Source organism: Carassius gibelio, chromosome A25 (genome assembly GCF_023724105.1).
Source record: "Carassius gibelio isolate Cgi1373 ecotype wild population from Czech Republic chromosome A25, carGib1.2-hapl.c, whole genome shotgun sequence".
NCBI lineage: Eukaryota > Metazoa > Chordata > Actinopteri > Cypriniformes > Cyprinidae > Carassius > Carassius gibelio.
In genome coordinates this window covers 3967823-3987758 of record NC_068395.1, presented here as the reverse complement: position 1 = coordinate 3987758, position 19936 = coordinate 3967823, and the positions used below count along the sequence as shown (strand labels likewise).

At 35.6% G+C, this 19936-nt stretch overlaps 1 protein-coding gene across 1 annotated transcript; it reads left to right on the top strand.

Moving 5' to 3' along the window:
• The first annotated feature begins 8469 nt into the window (after positions 1 to 8469).
• Positions 8470 to 16668, top strand: LOC127947432 (NADPH oxidase 5-like). Its single transcript, XM_052544545.1, has 16 exons — positions 8470 to 8589; positions 8672 to 8822; positions 9633 to 9843; positions 10820 to 11057; positions 11124 to 11277; positions 11933 to 12108; positions 12375 to 12557; positions 12670 to 12802; positions 13658 to 13800; positions 14517 to 14687; positions 14777 to 14821; positions 14943 to 15067; positions 15158 to 15242; positions 15550 to 15649; positions 15728 to 15894; positions 15993 to 16668. The coding sequence occupies exons 1-16, from the start codon at positions 8470 to 8472 to the stop codon at positions 16122 to 16124; spliced, it is 2334 nt and encodes a 777-aa protein (XP_052400505.1). The 3' UTR covers positions 16125 to 16668.
• Positions 16669 to 19936: the final 3268 nt, after the last annotated feature.

The following is a 19936-nucleotide window of genomic DNA, read 5'->3' as shown; positions in this document are numbered from 1 at the left end:
TGGAATTTGACCAGGAGGGTGAAGAAGGGGTGGAGTCTTGGGAACTTGTTGTTTTTGAGGTGGGCGTGGCACCAGAAAGAAAGGTGGCTGGGATCAAGCTTTGCAGGATCTCATTTGAAACCAAGAAAGGACATGGGAAGGGGCAGGGTTTTTTTTTTGTTGTTGTTTTTTTTGGCCTAATGACGTTTTTTTTGGCAAGACATTACTGCATAGGAAATGTATTAATAACATTTTTTTTTAAGGAATATGGGTAAAAATAAGGTTCCATTTGTTAGTTAACTACATACATAAACTAACTATATAATACTTGTAACTCCTTTATTAATCTCAGTTCATATTAATTGCAAAACATTTATTAATACTATATTAAAACTCACAGTTTTATTTGTTAATATTAATTAATGGACTTAATCTAACATGGGTTTTTGTTTACCAGGATTAATAAATACTGTAAATACTATTAATGTGTTAATTCATGTTAACTAATTAACCTTATTGTAAAGTTATTCTGTGGCATGATTCGAATATTTATTTATTTGTTTTTAAGAATACATTGTTTTTTTTTTTAAATATACTGTATATATAATAATTTTTGTGATAATTATAGTTAATTATAGATAGGATAGTTATCTTAATTTGCTTTCTGATACCAAAGTCTTATTTGTACCCAACTACCTTATTTTACACTTTACGTTTCCCATTATTTGCAACCCCAATAATATTCAAACCCTAAATAACATTTCCCCCTTATAAGAATATAAACTTTTCAGCAAATGAATTTAAGACCTGTTTCTGACTCCAAAACTCCAAAATATGTAGAGTGTGTTGAGCTCTAACACAAGGGGCTCCTCTCATGCCTCGTGCCCCAGGCTGGAGCAAACGTCTGCGGTTCTGTGTTAACTTAGGGGTTTTTTAGCTGGAGTCTAGCCAACCTCCGGACGAAATCGTGATGGCCTGTTTCAGAGCGCCTGGGGCCTGGAGAAAACTGAGATGTGAGAATATGTAACGGAGAGACTTTTAGAAAGACATAATCTGTGTGTATGTGGTTAAATGGATGACAGAGAGAAAAGTTTTGAAGATGCTGCAAGATTATGTTGCACATGCCTGCTTAAAATGTTCCTCACTGTCACACATGCCAAAATTTCCACCTTTTTCTGTTCCTCAGACTCAAGGCTGTTGCACTGGGTAATCTTTGAAGTTACTGATGCATTGTAGACTTTCTGGAAGCTCAATGAAGGTAATATAGACAATAAATGGTTATTGAATATTTGTTCTCAGTATATTTTGATCACTAAATTAAATTATAAAAAAATGCAAATAACATTAGTTTAGGGCTTATATTGCCAGCAGCCACGCTCTTTCACTGTCTGTCCTGGAGGGAGCGCTAACTGTCTAGAATTAACAGAATCCCAAACAGAATTGAAACAGCATTAATTACTAAATAATTGAAAAATGCAAGAATTTTGAACTTTTTATCAAATACGAGGATGTGTTTGTGAAGGAGGATTATTTTATTTACAGTGAGATACCAATTATAGTTTGCATTAATATTGAATATATTTAGTATTAATAAATATTCCTGCGATGAATTGACTGAAATTACTGGACCAATTTTGATTCGGTCTGCTATATTATTATTTTATGTCACTTTAGGTCTGGGAAGCCCTTTATATCCTGAAAGAACTCGAAAGCTGCTTGCACTGAGGATCAGTGTTTTGGTCAAAGGGCTCAGCAGGGCTTCACAGACGCTGCACAGCATGATCCAGGCCTTCAATGGTACATCAATGCATCCCTCATTATTTTAACGGAAGAGAGTACTGTTGGGGTTTTTGGTTCCTTTGGCAAGGCATATGAAACATGGTGTGCCATTTCAAAAGATTACTTTTATGTTAGTTGGCTTGTCTTTGAAATAATTTTAGCAAAAGGTTTCTTTGAAATTCTCCCTCAAAAGAGTTTTACCAAAGCTGATATTTTACCGTTTTCTTTAATTTCTCTTACCAGCCTCTGGTTTATCGTATGTCCCAGAGAAGGGTATGGTAGGTGCGAGCGGAGATCTCGCACTTCTTTCTCACCTCGCCCTCTGCTTCATGGGAGAAAGCAAAATGTGGTAGCCCAAGAGCAGCTTGGTGGATGCCAAATACATGAGCACATATTCATTGGGTGCTTCGGTTGCAAAACTTTGTCCTAATAATAATGAAAGCAATGCATAAACGTATTTACTCCTCATTTAGCCTTTAAAGTCACATTTGACCTTTGTATTGCCTGCAGGTTGAGAGCAAATAGATTAATAAATAGATTGATTGGCAGACCAGATCAGTGGTTCGGTAGTAATGTTCTGTGGTAAAAGATAAAGGGTTGGTTATGTTTATCTCTGTCTGCAGGGGCTGGCTCTGATCAATGGGACTCAGATGATCACTTCTTTGGGAGCAGAGGCTGTGGAGAGAGCCGAGGCCATCGCCCGGCAGGCTGACATCATCGCTGCCTTGACCCTGGAAGTCCTTAAGGAGACCACCAAAGCCTTTGATAGTTGTGCACTCGTGTAAACAAGTGATTGATGTTTTGGATGTGAGCAACATATTTAGACGCTGTTCTCAGTTCTCCAGACAGAAACTGTAAACACTGCAGTAAGCTTTCAGACTTGTCAGACAAAACGTATTTGTGTAACACTGTCACACATATTAAGTCACAGTCCCTTGTCAGAAATGAAGGCCTGCATCTGTTCTCTGAGAGTTTTGGGTTATGCGAGCCCAGTCTCATATAAATGCATATAAATAATACGTCAGATAAAAACGAAAACTCATAGTATTGATACGCAAAAATTTACTTTTGGCATGTACAGTATGATACGCATCTACTCCATGGCTCTTGGTTAGCATTACAAAGTTGAAGAGAGAATAAATTTCCTTAACCAAATACTAGAAGGTTTGATTTTGACATCGGTACTAAAGTCATGTTAACCATGAACTAAAACAGATAGGTTTCTTTCTGCAGTTTCAGAGAACAAAGTGCTTTGCCATGCCTCCTCTATTCACTCCCTGTCCACTAGTGCAGCCACGGAGGACCACGTGTCCATGGGAAGCTAGGCCACACTAAAGCCCTTGAGCACTTCAAGCAAGGTCCAAAACCTGATATCAGCCTACCATTTAGCTCAAATTGTTACTATAATGGTGCCCCTATTGGATTACCAAGGCACGAGAGCACAAAGTTTACTAGTATTTAATATTTTCCATCAGAATCTCATCATGGCAAGTCATAACTGGTTTATAATAAAGTGAATTGGTGGCAAATTTCATAATCTCATTCATACATTTTCATACTACTTACTCCCACTGTGTGATTGGGTTTAAGGGTGGACCTGCTTGCTTGCTTATTTTAACTGAATACATTTTTTTTAATGAACAATCATTTTGTGGTTAATTTGTATGAATTTGTATGATCTTATTCATATGTTTTTGGATACTGTTTATCCCCATTGTCAGTTATAGTTCAGGCATAGTTCACCTTCATTTGCTGGTCCCATTGACTTTTATTTATATTTTATTTATTTATTTCTATGGAAGTCAGTGGGGACCAGCAACTAAAGCTGAAGCCTAGGATTATCTCACTGGCAATTTTCAAATTAACATTATATATTTTTTAAGCATTTTGCTTCTAATATATTATTTTTAAAACATGATTGTAAAAAGCTTTGATTATTTAAATTAGATTACAGTGTACATAATAATTTTTGTAAATACTGCTTATAAACCAAGTGCTCCTTAAATTATGTTATATACTAGAATTTTTTACACTACAGTTAAAAAAAATTGTGTCACATGATGCTTGAGAAATCATTACAACATGCTGATTAGGAGCTCAAGAAACGTATCATTTTTGTTTTGAAAACTGTTGCTGCTTAACTTTGATGCATTTTTTTTCTTTGATAAATAGAAAGTTCAAAATAACTGCGTTTGTTTGAAAAAAAAATTCTAACACTATTAATGTATTTAATGTCACTTTTAATCACTTGAATGCGTTTTTGCTGAATAAAAGTATTAATCTCTCTAAATAAAACTCGTAATGACCCCCACATTTTTGTATACTGTATGTATGTTATATATAAATATGTAGATATATATACAGTATATTTATTATTCAAGACAATTAGTATTCTCACCCCATATTGCTTCTTTCCTTTTTCTTTCAAGTGTGGAGCGTTGCTGGGCCATACATTGAGAAAAACAGTATCGCAGAGTCCCGCCCCTCTTCCCCAACAGTCTTTGCTCTGGAACTGCCCCCATCACCACGCAAACAGGTCAGGCTGGAGTGACAGAGGATGGCATCTTTCTGATACTATCCTATAGTCTCACATTCAATGCATTGTGATGAATTTATATATACCATTAAAACTGTCTGTACATTTCAGCATGGTTCTCACAATTTATTGCTCCTTGAATGAAGTTCAAATATTCCACTTCTGCTGTAAGACTTGGTTGCATTTTTCCATCTGTTGATCCTTATGCAGTTTTTCCTTTTCTGAGTGAAATGAATGAAGGTCTTCTTTTATCAGTTTTGTGTTTCTTTTCCAATTTCACCCCCGCTGACAGCAGAACAGAGTCTGAGTCATTCAGATTTTGAAACCAAACACTTGCATCGATCTAACCTTAAAGGACATTTTGATAGATGGAACGACGTTGTTCTTTGTTTCTTGGTTCGCCGCCATGTGAAATACAGTAACAGTATATGTTTGTCTTTCCTCACATTGTTTTTGTGACTCCTCATCAGTTCCTTTTTGGCATTTTACTCAACATATCTATTTTAGATGAAATTTGTCTTGCAAGTCCATTGGAAAAGTAAAAGTACATATGAAAATAATTATGTTATGATTCAGTTAGAAAATATGTAACGTTAATGTTAACTTAACAAAACGTAGGCTCATCGTTCGCTAATATATTCATCGATGGTAATTGATTTAACTATGATCTGCGCAGCATTTTATACGTGCAGAGACATTTTATGTATATTAGAAAACTCATTCTAATTCATTCCCACTCTTCTTCGGTGGTAACTTAGCCCAACTCTGTGCTTCCTGTAATGAGAGCTGTCAATCAAGGTACAAGGATGACTCTGTGTGAAAGTGACCAATCATAAGGTCAAAAGTCATGTAGACTCGAGGGAGCAGAAATCAGCTGGGCGAGTAGAAATCCACTGCGCGAGCAAAACAGCACTCCGCGAGCAGAAGCCCGCTGCGCGCGAACAGGATTCCACTGCACAAGCAGAGTTAACCTATGAGAGTATGCCAGGCGCTCGCTCGCAGCTACATGTATACCTCTCGGTTGTTGAATTTGTGCGCGAGTACTTTTATCATGCCAGCTGAAGGTTCATTTTTGCTCATGTGAAATAACATAATGGGCTCGTGAGCATGTCCTACACACTCATAACTTTTGACTAAAAAATAATGCCATACGATGGGGGTATGTGACGAGTGGGGCGGGGCTGAGAGTCGTGGGAATGGGCGAGGCCGGTGGAGTGATTGGAGATGAGCGACACCTGCTCGACCCACTGGTCTCGAGTCCCACGGAAGAGATGGAAGGATATAAAACTGGAACGACGACAGTGACGGACGAGAGAGGACCAGGCCCAGGCTTTATTTTGTGTTTGCTTTTTATTTGTGCACAACAGTCATCCGCGAGGGGCTGTTGCGCTGTTTTGTGTTTATTTTTGTAATTAAAGTTTCATTTTGACGGTTTCGCCGGTTCGCGCCTCCTTCTTCCTGATGATTACGAAGGTTTTATTATTACAAACACATTTCTTTGTTATGAGTGTTTTAAGATGAGTTTTCAGTCAATATAAATGTTAATTTATTATACAGTTTGGCTTCAGACTTGGAATATACAGGTGAATCTCAATAAATTAGAATGATATGGAAACGTTCATTTATTTCAGTAATTCAACTCAAATTGTGAAACTCGTGTATTATATAGATTCAATGCACACAGACTGAAGTAGTTTAAGTCTTGTTTTTTTTATTATTATTATTATGATTTTGGCTAATATTTAACAAAAACCTATCAATTCACTATCTCAACAAATTAGAATACTTCAAAAGACCAATAATGAATTTATTTATTTATTTATTTTTTATTGTTGGCCTTCTGGAAAGTATGATCATTTACTGTACATGTACTCAATACTTGGTAGGGGCTCCTTTTGCTTTGATTACTGCCTCAATTCAGCGTGGCATGGAAGCGATCAGTTTGTGGCACTGCTGAGGTGATCTGGAAGCCCAGGTTTCTTTGACAGTGGCCTTCATCTCATCTGCATTGTTTGGTCTCTTGTTTCTCATCTTCTTCTTGACAATAACCCATAGATTTTCTGGGGTTCAGGTCTGGTGAGTTTGCTGGCCAGTCAAGCATACCAATGCCATGGTTATTTAACCAACTTTTGGTGCTTTTGGCAGTGTGGGCAGGTGCCAAATCCTGCCGGAAAATTAAATCAGCATCTTCAGAAAGCTGGTCAGCAGAAGGAAGCATGAAGTGCTCCAGAATTTCTTGGTTAACTAGTGCAGTGACTTTGGTTTTCAAAAATCACAATGGACCAACACCAGCAGATGACATTGACCCCAAATCATCACAGTATCATCACTGTGGAAACTTAACACTGGACTTAAAGCAGCTTGGGCTATGAGCTTCTCCACCCTTCCTCCAGACTCTAGGACCTTGGTGTCCAAATGAAATACTAAACTTGCTCTCATCTGAAAAGAGGACTTTGGACAACTGGGCAACAGTCCAGTTCTTCTTCTCCTAAGCCCAGGTAAGATTCCTCTGATTTTGTCTGTGGTTCAGGAGTAACTTAACGAGAGGAATGTGACAACTGTACCCAAATTCCTTGACACGTCTGTATGCCTTGACCCCAGCCTCAGTCCATTCCTTGTGAAGTTCAATCAAATTCTTGAATTGATTTTGCTTGACATTCCTCATAAGTCTATGGTTCTCTCGGTTGGTTGTGCATCTTTTTCTACAACACTTTTTCATTCCTCTCAACTTTGTTAACATGCTTGGATACAGCACTCTGTGAACAGCCAGCTTCTTTGGCTACTTGTGAAGGGTGTCAAAAGGGTGTCAATGATTGTCTTCTGGACAACTGTCAGATCAGCAATCTTCATCATGATTGTGTAGCCTAGTGAACCAAACTGAGAGAACATTTTGAATGCTCAGGAAACCTTTGAAGGTGTTTTCAGATGATTAGCTGATTGGCATGTCACCATATTCTAATTTGTTTTGTGAATTGGTGGGTTCTTGTTAAATGTGAGCCAAAATCATCACAATTAAAAGAACCAAAGACTTAAACTACTTCAGTGTGTGTGCATCGAATTTATTTAATACACAAGTTTCACAGTTTGAGTTGAATTACTGAAATAAATGAACTTTTCCATGACATTATAATTTATTGAAATGCACGTGTAAAGTAGTGGATAAATGTCACATGGACAAATATTTTGTCAGTTTTTGTCTTAATACATGGTAGACAGAAAGGAGCTTATTATTAGTGTTTAGCTGCGATCTAGTGATGAAAAGTGTAGTATTGATACTGAGGGCCGCCCAGCAGGCGCAGGGATGTCAGGGGCAGCTGCTGCTGTGTGTACGAGATACTGAACGTATGTAACAATACTGCCCAGCCTCCCTCTGTATATCTGCCTCTATTTCTCCTTTTTCCTTGGAAAGATAATTAACTGGACTCACTGCAACGGCAACAACTTGTTTCTGCTTTAAAATCTCTCCTTATCTTTTACATTTTTGTCTGTGAGTGCATTTTAATGAAAAACAAAAGGGAAATACTTACAAAAGACAAAGACTGAGAAGATTTACATCTAAAGGTAATGATTTCTCTTGATGAAATGGGACACTGTGTACACCCAGATTATTGCTGCATTTGCTCTATCTAACATTTGTCTGTCTGTATGTGTTCTATGTTTGTGTATATACGTATGTATATAAATATATACACAGATAAATATATACTGGTCTATAAATACATAACACTACATATATTCCAATATATGCTTTAAAATTATTATTTAACAATAATGTGAGTATAATGTGTATTTTTAAACCATTATATGCATACATACATACATATATCAGTTATTCTAATTTAAACCATTATTTACACGTACAGTTATGCTAATACTAAACGATTCCTTTTTAGATACATATTGCTTTCGTCTATTTACTTACAGGTTTTTAAAATGTAACCATGAGAACAAATATTAGTGGACTCGTAACATATTACACTTATCAGACTTTCTTTTCAACCACTTTTCTGATGCTGTATGTTACAGTTGTCTGAAAAATATATGTTTCCCGCAAAGGATTGTTTACATGCATGTAGTTATGGATTAAATATGATTCTGAGAGGACAGTGGGAATGCATTTGTCTTATGAATTGATACTGTTAATACAGTGTGTGTGGACTGTGTGGAGCAGAGACATGAGTCTAGAAGAAGACACACGCTGGCTGGAGTGGGTCACTAAGCAGTTTGAGAGCATTGCAGGAGATGACAAAGAAATCGACCTGGATGAGTTTAAAACAGCTCTGAAAGTAAAAGAGGTGAGCTTACCGATCCAAAGTTATTATCTTATTCAAAGATCTCAATTTGATCATCTCTTCTCTCCTGTTTTTGTTGTTGTAGTCATTTTTTGCGGAGAGGTTTTTTGCCTTGTTTGACTCTGATGGGAGCAGCTCTATCAGTCTGGATGAACTTCTCGAGGCTTTAGAGCTTCTGATCCATGGCAGTGAGACTGACAAACTACACTTCCTCTTCCGGGTCTATGATGTGGATGGTAAGGTGGACAGCACATCATTTTAGAATTCAGTGGTAGATTGTATTACATTCAAATTATAACTAGAATAATTGAAAACAAGTTTAAATAACGACTTAAAGAATTAAACAATGTAATATGATTTCAAATGTTTAACTGCTAAAAATAGATTCTGCATGAGGAAATTAAATCTTTGTTACATATTTATATATTTTGTTTCTTTAAAAAAACATAAATGCATTAACATGTGACACCAAAAAATATCTTGGGAGAATAATCACGATTAATGTATTAACAGCTCTTAGCACAAGACAATTGTTTTTTTTTAATAAATGATTAAAAATCTCAGAATATTGACAATAGAGTTACAACTGAGTTTGAGAAGTGCTCCCATTATGCATTTTTGTCTTACTTATTGTGTTTTCAAAAAGTGATTTACACAAGTAAAAAAAAATTCCTGGTCCACGTACGTTTTGAGCATTTCAATTCTTATTCAAAAAGGAAAAAAAAAATGGAAAGTTTTACTGGGCTAAAATGTTTTGTGCAAAGTGGTTTATTGCTTAATTTGGCTATATTGTATGTTAACAAAATCAAGCAAATAAAGTACTTCAAATTGAATGTACTTAAGGGTTAAGAGAGAAAGATTTATTCACGTATTGGCCTATATCTTGCTGCGTTCCTGGGCACAATATTCCTCTTGATTGGCTGACAGAAATTTTGTGCCATAAACAACAATGTTGATCCAGAAACATGTTATCCTCACATCCTACACTTTGTTAAACACTCTGCGGTAAACCATTAATTCAATTATTGTGTTGACTTGTCATGTAGGCAGTGGTTCCATAGACCCAGATGAGTTACGTACAGTTCTGAAATCCTGTCTGAGTGAAAGTGCAATCTCACTTCCCGAGGAAAAGCTGGATGACCTGACGCTGGCGCTGTTTGAATCTGCCGATAAAGATAACAGCGGCTCTATCACGTTTGAAGAGCTGAAGGCAGAGCTGGAGAACTTTCCTGAGGTTATGGAGAACCTCACCATCAGGTGAGACATGATTACGCAATATCACAAGATCACTGGTTTTCTGATCAATAGCACAACTGCGAATATATTTTTTATATTACAGTTCAGCGAGAAAGAAGTTAATACTATTACTAATACTACTATTATATTTTCAAAAACAGGTTTGCCAGTGTTTTTTTTTTTTTTTTGGCAACAAAATGGTATCAAATAAAGTCAATTATTGTACATGTCTGAGCAACACAATAGCGGTGTTCCATTAATGAATGATTGAGTGTTTCGAATGAATCAGTTGACAGAATGATTAATTGACTCACTCATAAAAACATGTTTGGATCCTGAATGAATCAGCATTTTTGAATCATTTGAGTGGATGAATCAATGATTCACTCATAAAGACAACTTGATTCAAAGACTCTCTCATTAAGACATCCCCCACTGGCATAGAGATGTATAGGTGCCACAGTCAATAACTTATTGACTTTCAATGTTAACTTGTTAAAAACAAGTTTAACAGTGATATTCCTGATTAAATAATACATTACCCATGATTCCGCAAAGAAATCTCCACCAGTCAGTTTTGCAAATTGTGCCAAAATAGTGCCCATCCACTCCCATAAAGCACTGTGAATAATATGATTTAGTTAGTCTATATTATACTCGCATCTGTATCTATAAACATATTTGCAATAAACTAAATATGTTGTTTATGTATACACATTATCATTAAATCAGTAATTTAACATGTATCTGTCATTTTTAATTTGCAGTGATTTATGGATTGTATAGTTATTTCTCTCATTAAAGCTGCTACATAAAATCTTTTGTCCAATTTTCAAATCTTGTTTTGGTTTGAATCAAAGTTTGCAATGTTATGATTCTCCTCGTAGATAGTAACTCTTTACCAACTTATCCCTATGTACTCAAAAGTAATGCTCCAAAATTTGTTAGCAAAATTACCAAAAAATAAATAAATTCTGCATTCTCTGTTTTCACTCAGTGCCGCCAACTGGCTGAAACCTCCCGATCTGGAGCAGAAGAAATGCAAGACTCCTCGTTACCTGACGCGGGCGTACTGGCACAACAACAGCCGCAAGCTGCTCTTCCTCTGCCTGTATGCCGTCCTGAATGTGCTCCTCTTCATCATCGCGATGCTAAAGAATGTGCATGGAGGACCCTGGTTCATGGTGGCCAGGGGCTGCGGCCAGTGTCTCAACCTCAACTGCACTTTTGTTATGGTGAGTTGAACTCATGAATTCATCTAATGCTTCATTTTCCTGTAGTGAAAGGGTTTTGTCCTGCAGGTGCTGATGTTGAGGCGTTGTCTGACATGGCTACGTGCCACTTGGGTGGTGAAGGTCTTACCTCTGGACCAGAACATTCTACTGCATCAGATCGTGGGCTACGCCATCTTGATCTTCAGCATTGTACATACTGGTGCTCACGTCATGAACTTTGGTAAACTGTAATAAACTTATTAACAAATTCAGTTAAAGGAATAGTTTTTTAGGGGTATTTTGAAAGTTTATGGGGCCTGAACAACATTGGACTCCATTGATGTCCATTCTATGGACAAAAAAGTAAACATGAATTTTAATTACCTGTAATACAACTTATTCAATTGTTATAAATGACAATAATAAATATAGATCTCAAACTCAAGAAAGAAAAAGCATTCAGTCCGGAATTAAATATGGAAAAATGTGTAATTTGTTACAGTTGCTGATATATATATATGGCCAAAAATTAAGATAAAATTCTGGTAGTCTGTATTGCAAAACAATGAGGTCTTAATAACAGTATATCAGACTACTTACATAAAATGCATATAAATATCAGTTGTCACTGTTTATTTCCCAATATTATAATTCATTTCTTAATAAGTTGATATTTAAATACAATCATATTTAATACATAAAAAATTATGCATGGATAATTAAGTAAGCCTAAGTTGCTTTAGTCCAATTTTCGTCCTGAAATCAAAGATTGCATATCATGTAGGATTTATAGGGTTAAATTGAGTGTGTAAAGTCTATAACTTTTTAACAGACTGTAATAAAAGCAAAATAATAATAGAAAATATTTCTCAGTATCCCTTTCTCTCTGTTTTTAGCCCGAATGTCTCAGACTGATGGTATGTATCAGCTGTGGGAGTATCTTCTCACCATCCGTCCTGGGATTGGGTGGGTCAATGGCACGGCCTCCATCACAGGCGTCATTCTGCAGGTTCTCATCTGTTTAATGGTGGTGTGTTCCAGCACATTCGTCAGACGCAGCGGTCATTTTGAGGTGATGACTTGCTGATTGCATTTATGAGAAGCAAGAATGTGCACATGGTTGCTTCTGTGAACATCTGTTGGTTTGGAAAATGTGAAAAAGAAGATTATTTCAAGACCATTAAAATCAAGTTAGCAAAGAATCCGGTTGCACTTTATTTTACAGTCCTGTTTGCAAATTGCAGCACATCATTTCAGCCATATATACCAACAAACAAATACCATTCAAATGTGCTTTGTCAAAGCATATGTTCAATGAAAAAAATTGTTTTTGTGTAGGTGTTCTACTGGTCCCATCTTTCTTACATCTGGGTTTGGGCCCTGTTGATTGTCCACTGTGCAAACTTTTGGAAATGGTTTGTCGTGCCAGGAGTGCTGTTCCTCATTGAGAAAGTTGTTGGAATAGCTGTATCCCGCATGGGTGGGCTATACATAGTTGAAGTCAACTTATTGCCCTCAAAGGTACAAATCTGAGCCAATGTACATATTTTGGTGTATTTTGTTTACTGGAACATTTAGTAAGTCATCCATGCTGAAAGCTTCACCTCTTCTGCCATTTATTTGTGTTTTGAAGGTAACACATTTGGTAATCAAGAGGCCTCCATTCTTTCACTTCAAACCTGGGGATTATGTGTATATAAACATTCCTGTTATCGCCAAGTATGAGTGGCATCCGTTCACCATCAGCAGCGCTCCTGAGCAGCAAGGTAAAACCACTACAAAGCATATAGTTATGTTATTCTTGTACCCTTCTATTAGATTGCAGAGATTTGCTTATATTTTAGTTGTATGTGCATTTAAATGCAATTAAAATGCATTGCAGAAAAATCTTTTTAGCCAATGCTTTTTCTTTCTTTCTTTATTTGCAGTAAAATAATCTATAAACTGCCGAATCCGAGACTTGTTTTCAGACAGTCTTTCTTGACGTGCTTATTTTTCTTTCCAAAACAAAACATTTTTTTAACAAAACAAAAGAAAAATAAAATAGATTTACACAAACATTTCACAAGGCTAATGTTTAACACTTAGATTTGTCTGAGACTTGTTTTCAGACATTCTGTCTTAAGTTTTCTTGCAAAAAAATTTTTTATAAACAGAAAAAGAATTTTACACAAAACAAAATTTATACAAAAAAGCAAAATTTTAACAAAATAAGTTTTTTTTACCAAATCTGAGAATATAATCTGTCTTAAAACATCAAAGCAAAAAAAAAAACTGCACATAAAAATCAAATGTTTAAAACAATAAGATTTGTGTTTTTTAAACAAATCTGAGACAAAACAGAACAATAGTTTTATACAAAACAAATTTACACAACAAAACAAATGTTTAACAAAATAAGAATTTTCAAGCAAATCTGAGAATAAAATGTCTTAAAACAACAAGCAAAAAAATAATAATAATTGCTTAAAACAATGACATTTGATTTCAACAAATCTAAGATTTCTTTTTTAAGTTTCTTTTTCTTACTAAAACAATACATTTGAAATAAACAAACTGCATGTAACTGCCTGCTGTGATTAAAGGTTTCCAAGCTGAATCATATTCCCTCAAACAAACAGATATGCTGTGGCTCCATATTCGTTCTATGGGCCAGTGGACAAACCGTCTGTATGAGTATTTCAGACAGCCAGAATGTCAGACCATTAGCAGCAAGAGGCTCACCGCTAGCCTGAGGAACAAGCACCACGAGAGCAGAACGCAGGTCTTGGCTTTTCTACATCATCCACAGAAGCTGTGTGTGACATTCTGTCAATAGTGACAGAAGTTCATTAGTTCTTTATAGGTGGGGTCAATTCGTAAGCACATCATTGATAATATAGTACCAAGACTCTCTTTCTTTTATTATATCAGTGGGTTCTCTCCAGTATTTTTTTTTTGGGGGGGGGGGGGGGGTATTGCCATTTAATCTTATGGAAAGACAAGTTCAAATTGCAAAGTAAGAACTTCAAACAAGTTTTATAAAATAGACATTTACATGTCATCTTCTTCATTCAATTCAATTCAATTCAAGTTTATTTGTATAGCGCTTTTTACAATACAAATCGTTACAAAGCAACTTTACAGAAAATTATGTTTTTACAATATTTAGTAATAGCTTATGTGCTTAAGTGGTGACTGTCAGTTTGTGCATATATGACAGGATTTGTAGAACAATTTATACAAGTCGTAGTCAGCCAGATGATGAACATTATTAATATTATTCATGTCAGTGTTATTTTGTATCATTAAGGTACTTTTATAGTTTATTTTAAATTAGTTTCAATTTTTATGTTTACAGTTTTCATATATATATATATATATATATATATATATATATATATATATATATATATATATATATATATATATATACTCAAGTAATGAAAATTGTTTTATGATTTAAGTTTTAGTAAACAATATAAACTCTTCTCCATGCAGAATGACATTTTTAAGTCCACATGCTGCAACAAAACTGAGGCGTCTAATAAGGATGATGATGTTGAACTGACCATGTACCGGACAAGTGGAACACAAACAAACTCCCAGACGCCCATCAGTGACCCAGTAGCCCAGACAGACCTGGGAGATGCCTCTCCGGCTACAAGAGAAGTGAGTTTCTGTCTGAACAAAGCAGAACATATATGTTCCATTACATGTAAGATATACATTAGCCTGACTTATTTTCTGTTGTCTTCCAGCTTCCAGCTAAATTAGGTGAAAATCACAGATATTGTAACATTAAGGTACGTAATTCATTTTAATGTCATGGTACTTGATTCCTCACCACTTATTTATTCAAAGTAATTGTCTTACAAGGAACTGTAAACCTTTAGGAATGTGTTTTTTTATTTGTTTGTTTGTTAGTGCTATGTGGATGGACCTTTTGGCACCCCGACCCGACAGATCTTTACATCTGAACATGCAGTGCTTATTGGTGCTGGAATCGGCATTACTCCCTTTGCATCCATTTTGCAGAGTATTATGTGCCGGTAGGACTAAAGTTTTCTTTGCATAAAAAACCCCACATGCAAAAAAATTTTAATTGTATGTAACATTTATTTTTTTAAATTTTTTTTCAGTTATCACATGAGAAAGCAAAACTGCCCCAAGTTCAATTATTCCAGGTGTGAAACCATAAAAGACAACGAAATGAAACTGAGGAAGGTGAGAGTGGTGATCAGTCAAATGGAAACTAGAATAAAAAGCAGAAAAAAAAAATATTTCAGCAAATTGTCATTTTTTTGGGACAACTATTCCTATTCCTATAAGTTCAGATGCTGTCTTAAATGATTAAGTAATCAATCTGGCTGTACAAGTCAGTTCAACTAATTTTTTTTTATCTTGACTTGTTGATTCTCATAGTTGAAATTGGCTCAATTAAACATACATCTACACATTACATAGATAGCATCAAAGCTAATGAACAACTTCAATCTTATGAAGTTTGTAAATATCTTCTAACTTCCTCCAGGTGGACTTCATTTGGATCAACCGAGATCAGAAATCCTTTGAGTGGTTTGTGAGTCTCTTGACCAAGCTGGAGATGGAGCAGGCAGATGAAGAGCCAGAGGGTAAGAGAGAACCGAAGAAAGAGGGCGATAGGGTTGGCACTGAAGTGGTCAATCATGCTTGTTTTTTTATGTTTTCAGGCCGGTTTTTGGAGATGCACATGTACATGACATCAGCCCTCGGTAAGAATGATATGAAGGCCATTGGTCTGCAGATGGCTCTGGATCTGCTGGCCAAGAAAGAGAAGAGAGATTCCATCACCGGGCTTCGCACACGTACACAGCCAGGCAGACCCGACTGGGCCAAAGTATGAAACGATATTCTGTTCTATTCTGTTCTATTCTGTTCTATTCTGTTCTATTCTCCCTAATATCTTTCATTATCAGTGTTTAAATGCATTTTCAGGTTTTCCAGAAGGTGTCTGAGGAAAAGAAAGGAAAGGTTCGTGTGTTTTACTGCGGTTCTCCTGCTCTGGCCAAAGCCATCAAGGCCCAGTGTGAGCATTTCGGCTTCAACTTCTACAAAGAAAATTTCTGAAGAATTGACAACATTTCATTTGCTTAAAATCTAACCAATAATAAGAAATAATCTGATATTCTGTATCTAATCTGATGTTGTCGGTGTGTCTGATATTGTACACTTTGCAAAGCTCATATTATGCTTTCATTTATTGCAGTGTCTTTGTAAGTAACCTTTTAACACTTTTAATGAACTTATATTTGTTCATTATTATTTTTTTATTATTACTATTATTTTAGAAATGCCCTTTCTGATTATTATGCATCATGTAAAAGTTTTTCTTTTCTCCAGTATGTTTGTGTCATGTAAATAACAGTATAAAGTTATTTACTCCAGAATGTACAGTAAGAAATATTAGTTGCTAAGACGTTAATACAAATAATGAAAAATGGTTACTTGAGAAAGGAAAATATTTAACTGCTTTGATAATAAACTTTGACATAAACAGTTAACATTGCCACGGCATGATAATATAAAAATAACTATACATATTACATACTATATTGCCAAATGGAGCAGTGGTCAAAATTTTACATCTGCAAAATGTTCATTATTTTATAAAAATTAACCCTGTTCAAATGTTTACATATGCTTGATTCTTAATACTGTGTGATCCAAAAAAATTGTATAGTAATATAGTTGTTCATGAGACCCTTGTTCGTCCTGAACAGTTTAAATGCACGCTGTTCTTCATAAAAGAGATTTCCAGCATCTTTTGGATATTTGAACCCTTTCCAACAATGACTGTATGATTCCAACAATGACTGTATGATCCATCTTTCCACACTGGGGACAACTGAGAGATTGTATGCAACTATTACAAAAGGTTCAAACGTTCACTGATGCTCCAGAAGGAAAATCAATGCATTAAGAGCCAGGGGTGTAAACTTTTAGATTAGATTCAACTTTATTGTCATTATGCAGAGTACAAGTACAGAGCTAATGAAATGCAGTTAGCATCTAACCAGAAGTGCAAGAATATAGTGTTTTATCTACAGTGCAGAGTAAGTGAAGCTATGATATGAATGTACAATGCTATAAACAGTATTGAGCAGAGTATATACAGAATATAAATAGGAATGCAAATGTAGGGATTGTATGTACATTATGAACAGAGCAATGTAGGATTATATATACACATTATGAACAGCAGCTACGTGAAAACAGTGGTAATAAATACAGTTGGATGAGTGTGCAAAATTATTGTTAAACAATGTATTATACGCAAAATAACAGTAGTGCAATGATATTTTTATAGAAATAGTTTACTGTGCTTTTTACAGTAACAACTTTAGACAATGTACAGTAATAGCTAGAAAAGTGTGCAGTCTGTGCAAAATATGAGTAGTGCAAATATACGTATAAAAAAAAAAAACTAAAGGCGCTGCTTTGCCTTTTTGACCAGAGTGGAGGTGTTAAGGCTGACTCATCGTCATCCTTGATCAGACCTACCACCGTGGTGTCATCTGCAAATTTGATTATGGTGTTGGAACCATAACAGGAACACAGTCATGGGTGAAGAGGGAGTACAGGGGAGGGCTCAGTACACAGCCCTGTGGCTCACCGGTGTTCTGTATTGAACAGAATGTGTACATTTTTCTTATTTTGCCTAAATATATTTTTAGTTTTTAATTTAGTACTGCCATTCAGAAGCTACAGAAGGGCTACAGTTTGAACTTCTTTGTAATAGTTACATGTTAAGTCCCTCAGTTGCCCTTAATGTGAAAAGATGGATCTCAAAATCATAGAGTCAGTGTTGAAAGGGGTTCAAATATGGAAAAGATGCTTGAAAACCATCTGAAGACTCCTGAAAACAAGTGTGGATCATCCAGTTAACAACACAGTATTAAGAATCAAGAGTATGCAAACTTTTGAACGGGGTCATTTTTATAAATTCGACGATTATTTTTATATATTTATCTTATTCAGGTCAGTACTAAATAAAAAAAATATATAACTTGCATTTTGTATGATCCCTCTCATTTTGCAGATACTGCAAAGTGCATGTAAAATTTTGACCACAACCTATACACAATATTGATATTTTTCATTACTTGTACTAATTGTACTGTTTACATCTGTGTGTAAGTGTTTTAACTCTTCTTTGATATCTACCTTAAAAGACAAAAACGATACCGTTTCTCAGTCTTAAAATGTTTGCAATAGTTAGATATTGTAATAGATAGAAACTTGTTGCACATACCTGTCGCTTGGTCCCTGTTCCTGATTTTTCAAATAAACAAACTCAGACATGGATTCACTTGGTTTACAGAGACATCTTGCTATTATGTTCAACAACGCAACACAAGCAGCACTCTATGGACTTTATTTATCATTCCAATTTTCAATAAGATTCTGCACAGACAATCTTTTTTTTTTTATTTGTACTCTTTTTAATTACCCCTTGTATTCAAACATGTGAACAAGTTGAATTTTACATTTATTTTGAGTGTAAGCCTCAACCATACGATTTCAGGATACCAGTGATCTTGATGGTAAGATTTTATATTTATGGGGTATTTATATTGTGGTTATTATATGACAAAATGGCGGGACCCATATTTACCTCTGTCTGCAGATGCTGCACCTGAATCGCTCTAACAGGACCGTAAAGGTTTCCTGAGATGTTCCACTATCACCGCATGGCTGTGATGTGACAATGTCTGGTGGCTCGCATCAATCACAAGACTCTGACTGTCATCTGTGCTGTGTTTGCTCTCATCACTATACTGCTGTGGAACAAATGCTCCAGTGACAAAGTCCTACCCACAGAGATCAGACCTCAGCTAGAGTTTGCACCCACCCCAGAGAAGGACGAAGAGAACGGGCAATTGCATGAAGCACCGCCTGGATCCAAAGAAGTCACTTATGAGCAGATCGACTGTCTTATCAATGAGGACGTCATCATAAAAGCCCATAAGGAGGGTGTGAACAGATGTACTCTTCAGTCAAGAACTGGAGTCGCTCAAGGCCATGTTGCCATTGTTTGACACAGGTTCTGGAACGGTTTATGACTTGAGACACTTTACCCTGGGTGTAGCCCCTAATTTAGCATGCTAGGACTACCCCACCACGCACATCAACCAGTTACAGCTGCTTGCATCAATTGACAGTACCCCCATTTTCAGGGACTATGTGAAACGCTGGAAAACTTACCTGAAAGGAAGCCGAGCCAAGCACAACTAGACTTTCTTAGATGGCAATTTTGAATTATTGTTTGAGAATGAAGTTAACTGAGCATTCATTTTTAAATAAGCATTTTTTCTCTAAATAAGCATTTGATGTTGTATCCATCTTGATTACTTTAAATTGTCTTGCTGAAGAGCTTGAGTTGTTGTACAGACTTTGAAAATGGAGTCATCTAAAATATTTCCAAAATATTATGGTATATTTGAATGTGAGAAGCAATGTTATTTACACAGTTTTTGAAAAAAGCACAGCAGATATGTTCTCAAATAAAATGCACGTAAACTTGCAAAACTCAATTTTGATGCATACAATTAGTAAATGTGAGTAGCCACACTAATTGTGATTGTGTATTAACAAATCTATGAATAGGTTATATTGTAAACATGTAATTTTTGTTGCATAATAATTAGTGCTTTTTATTAGAAATATTTTACCTTTGTATTTTAAAGCACAATCCTATCATAGGTCTTTGTGATTTGATACAGTTTGTACAATTTGAATAGTTTATTTACAGTATGTAGCCTAATTATTTAAAGCTTAAATAAATGTGCTATTTGAGCGCTTTAAAACTGTGTGAACAATCATTGCTCATTATTTGAAGTACCCCAGAGTCCCATCTAAAACCCTGGCAGGTGAATATG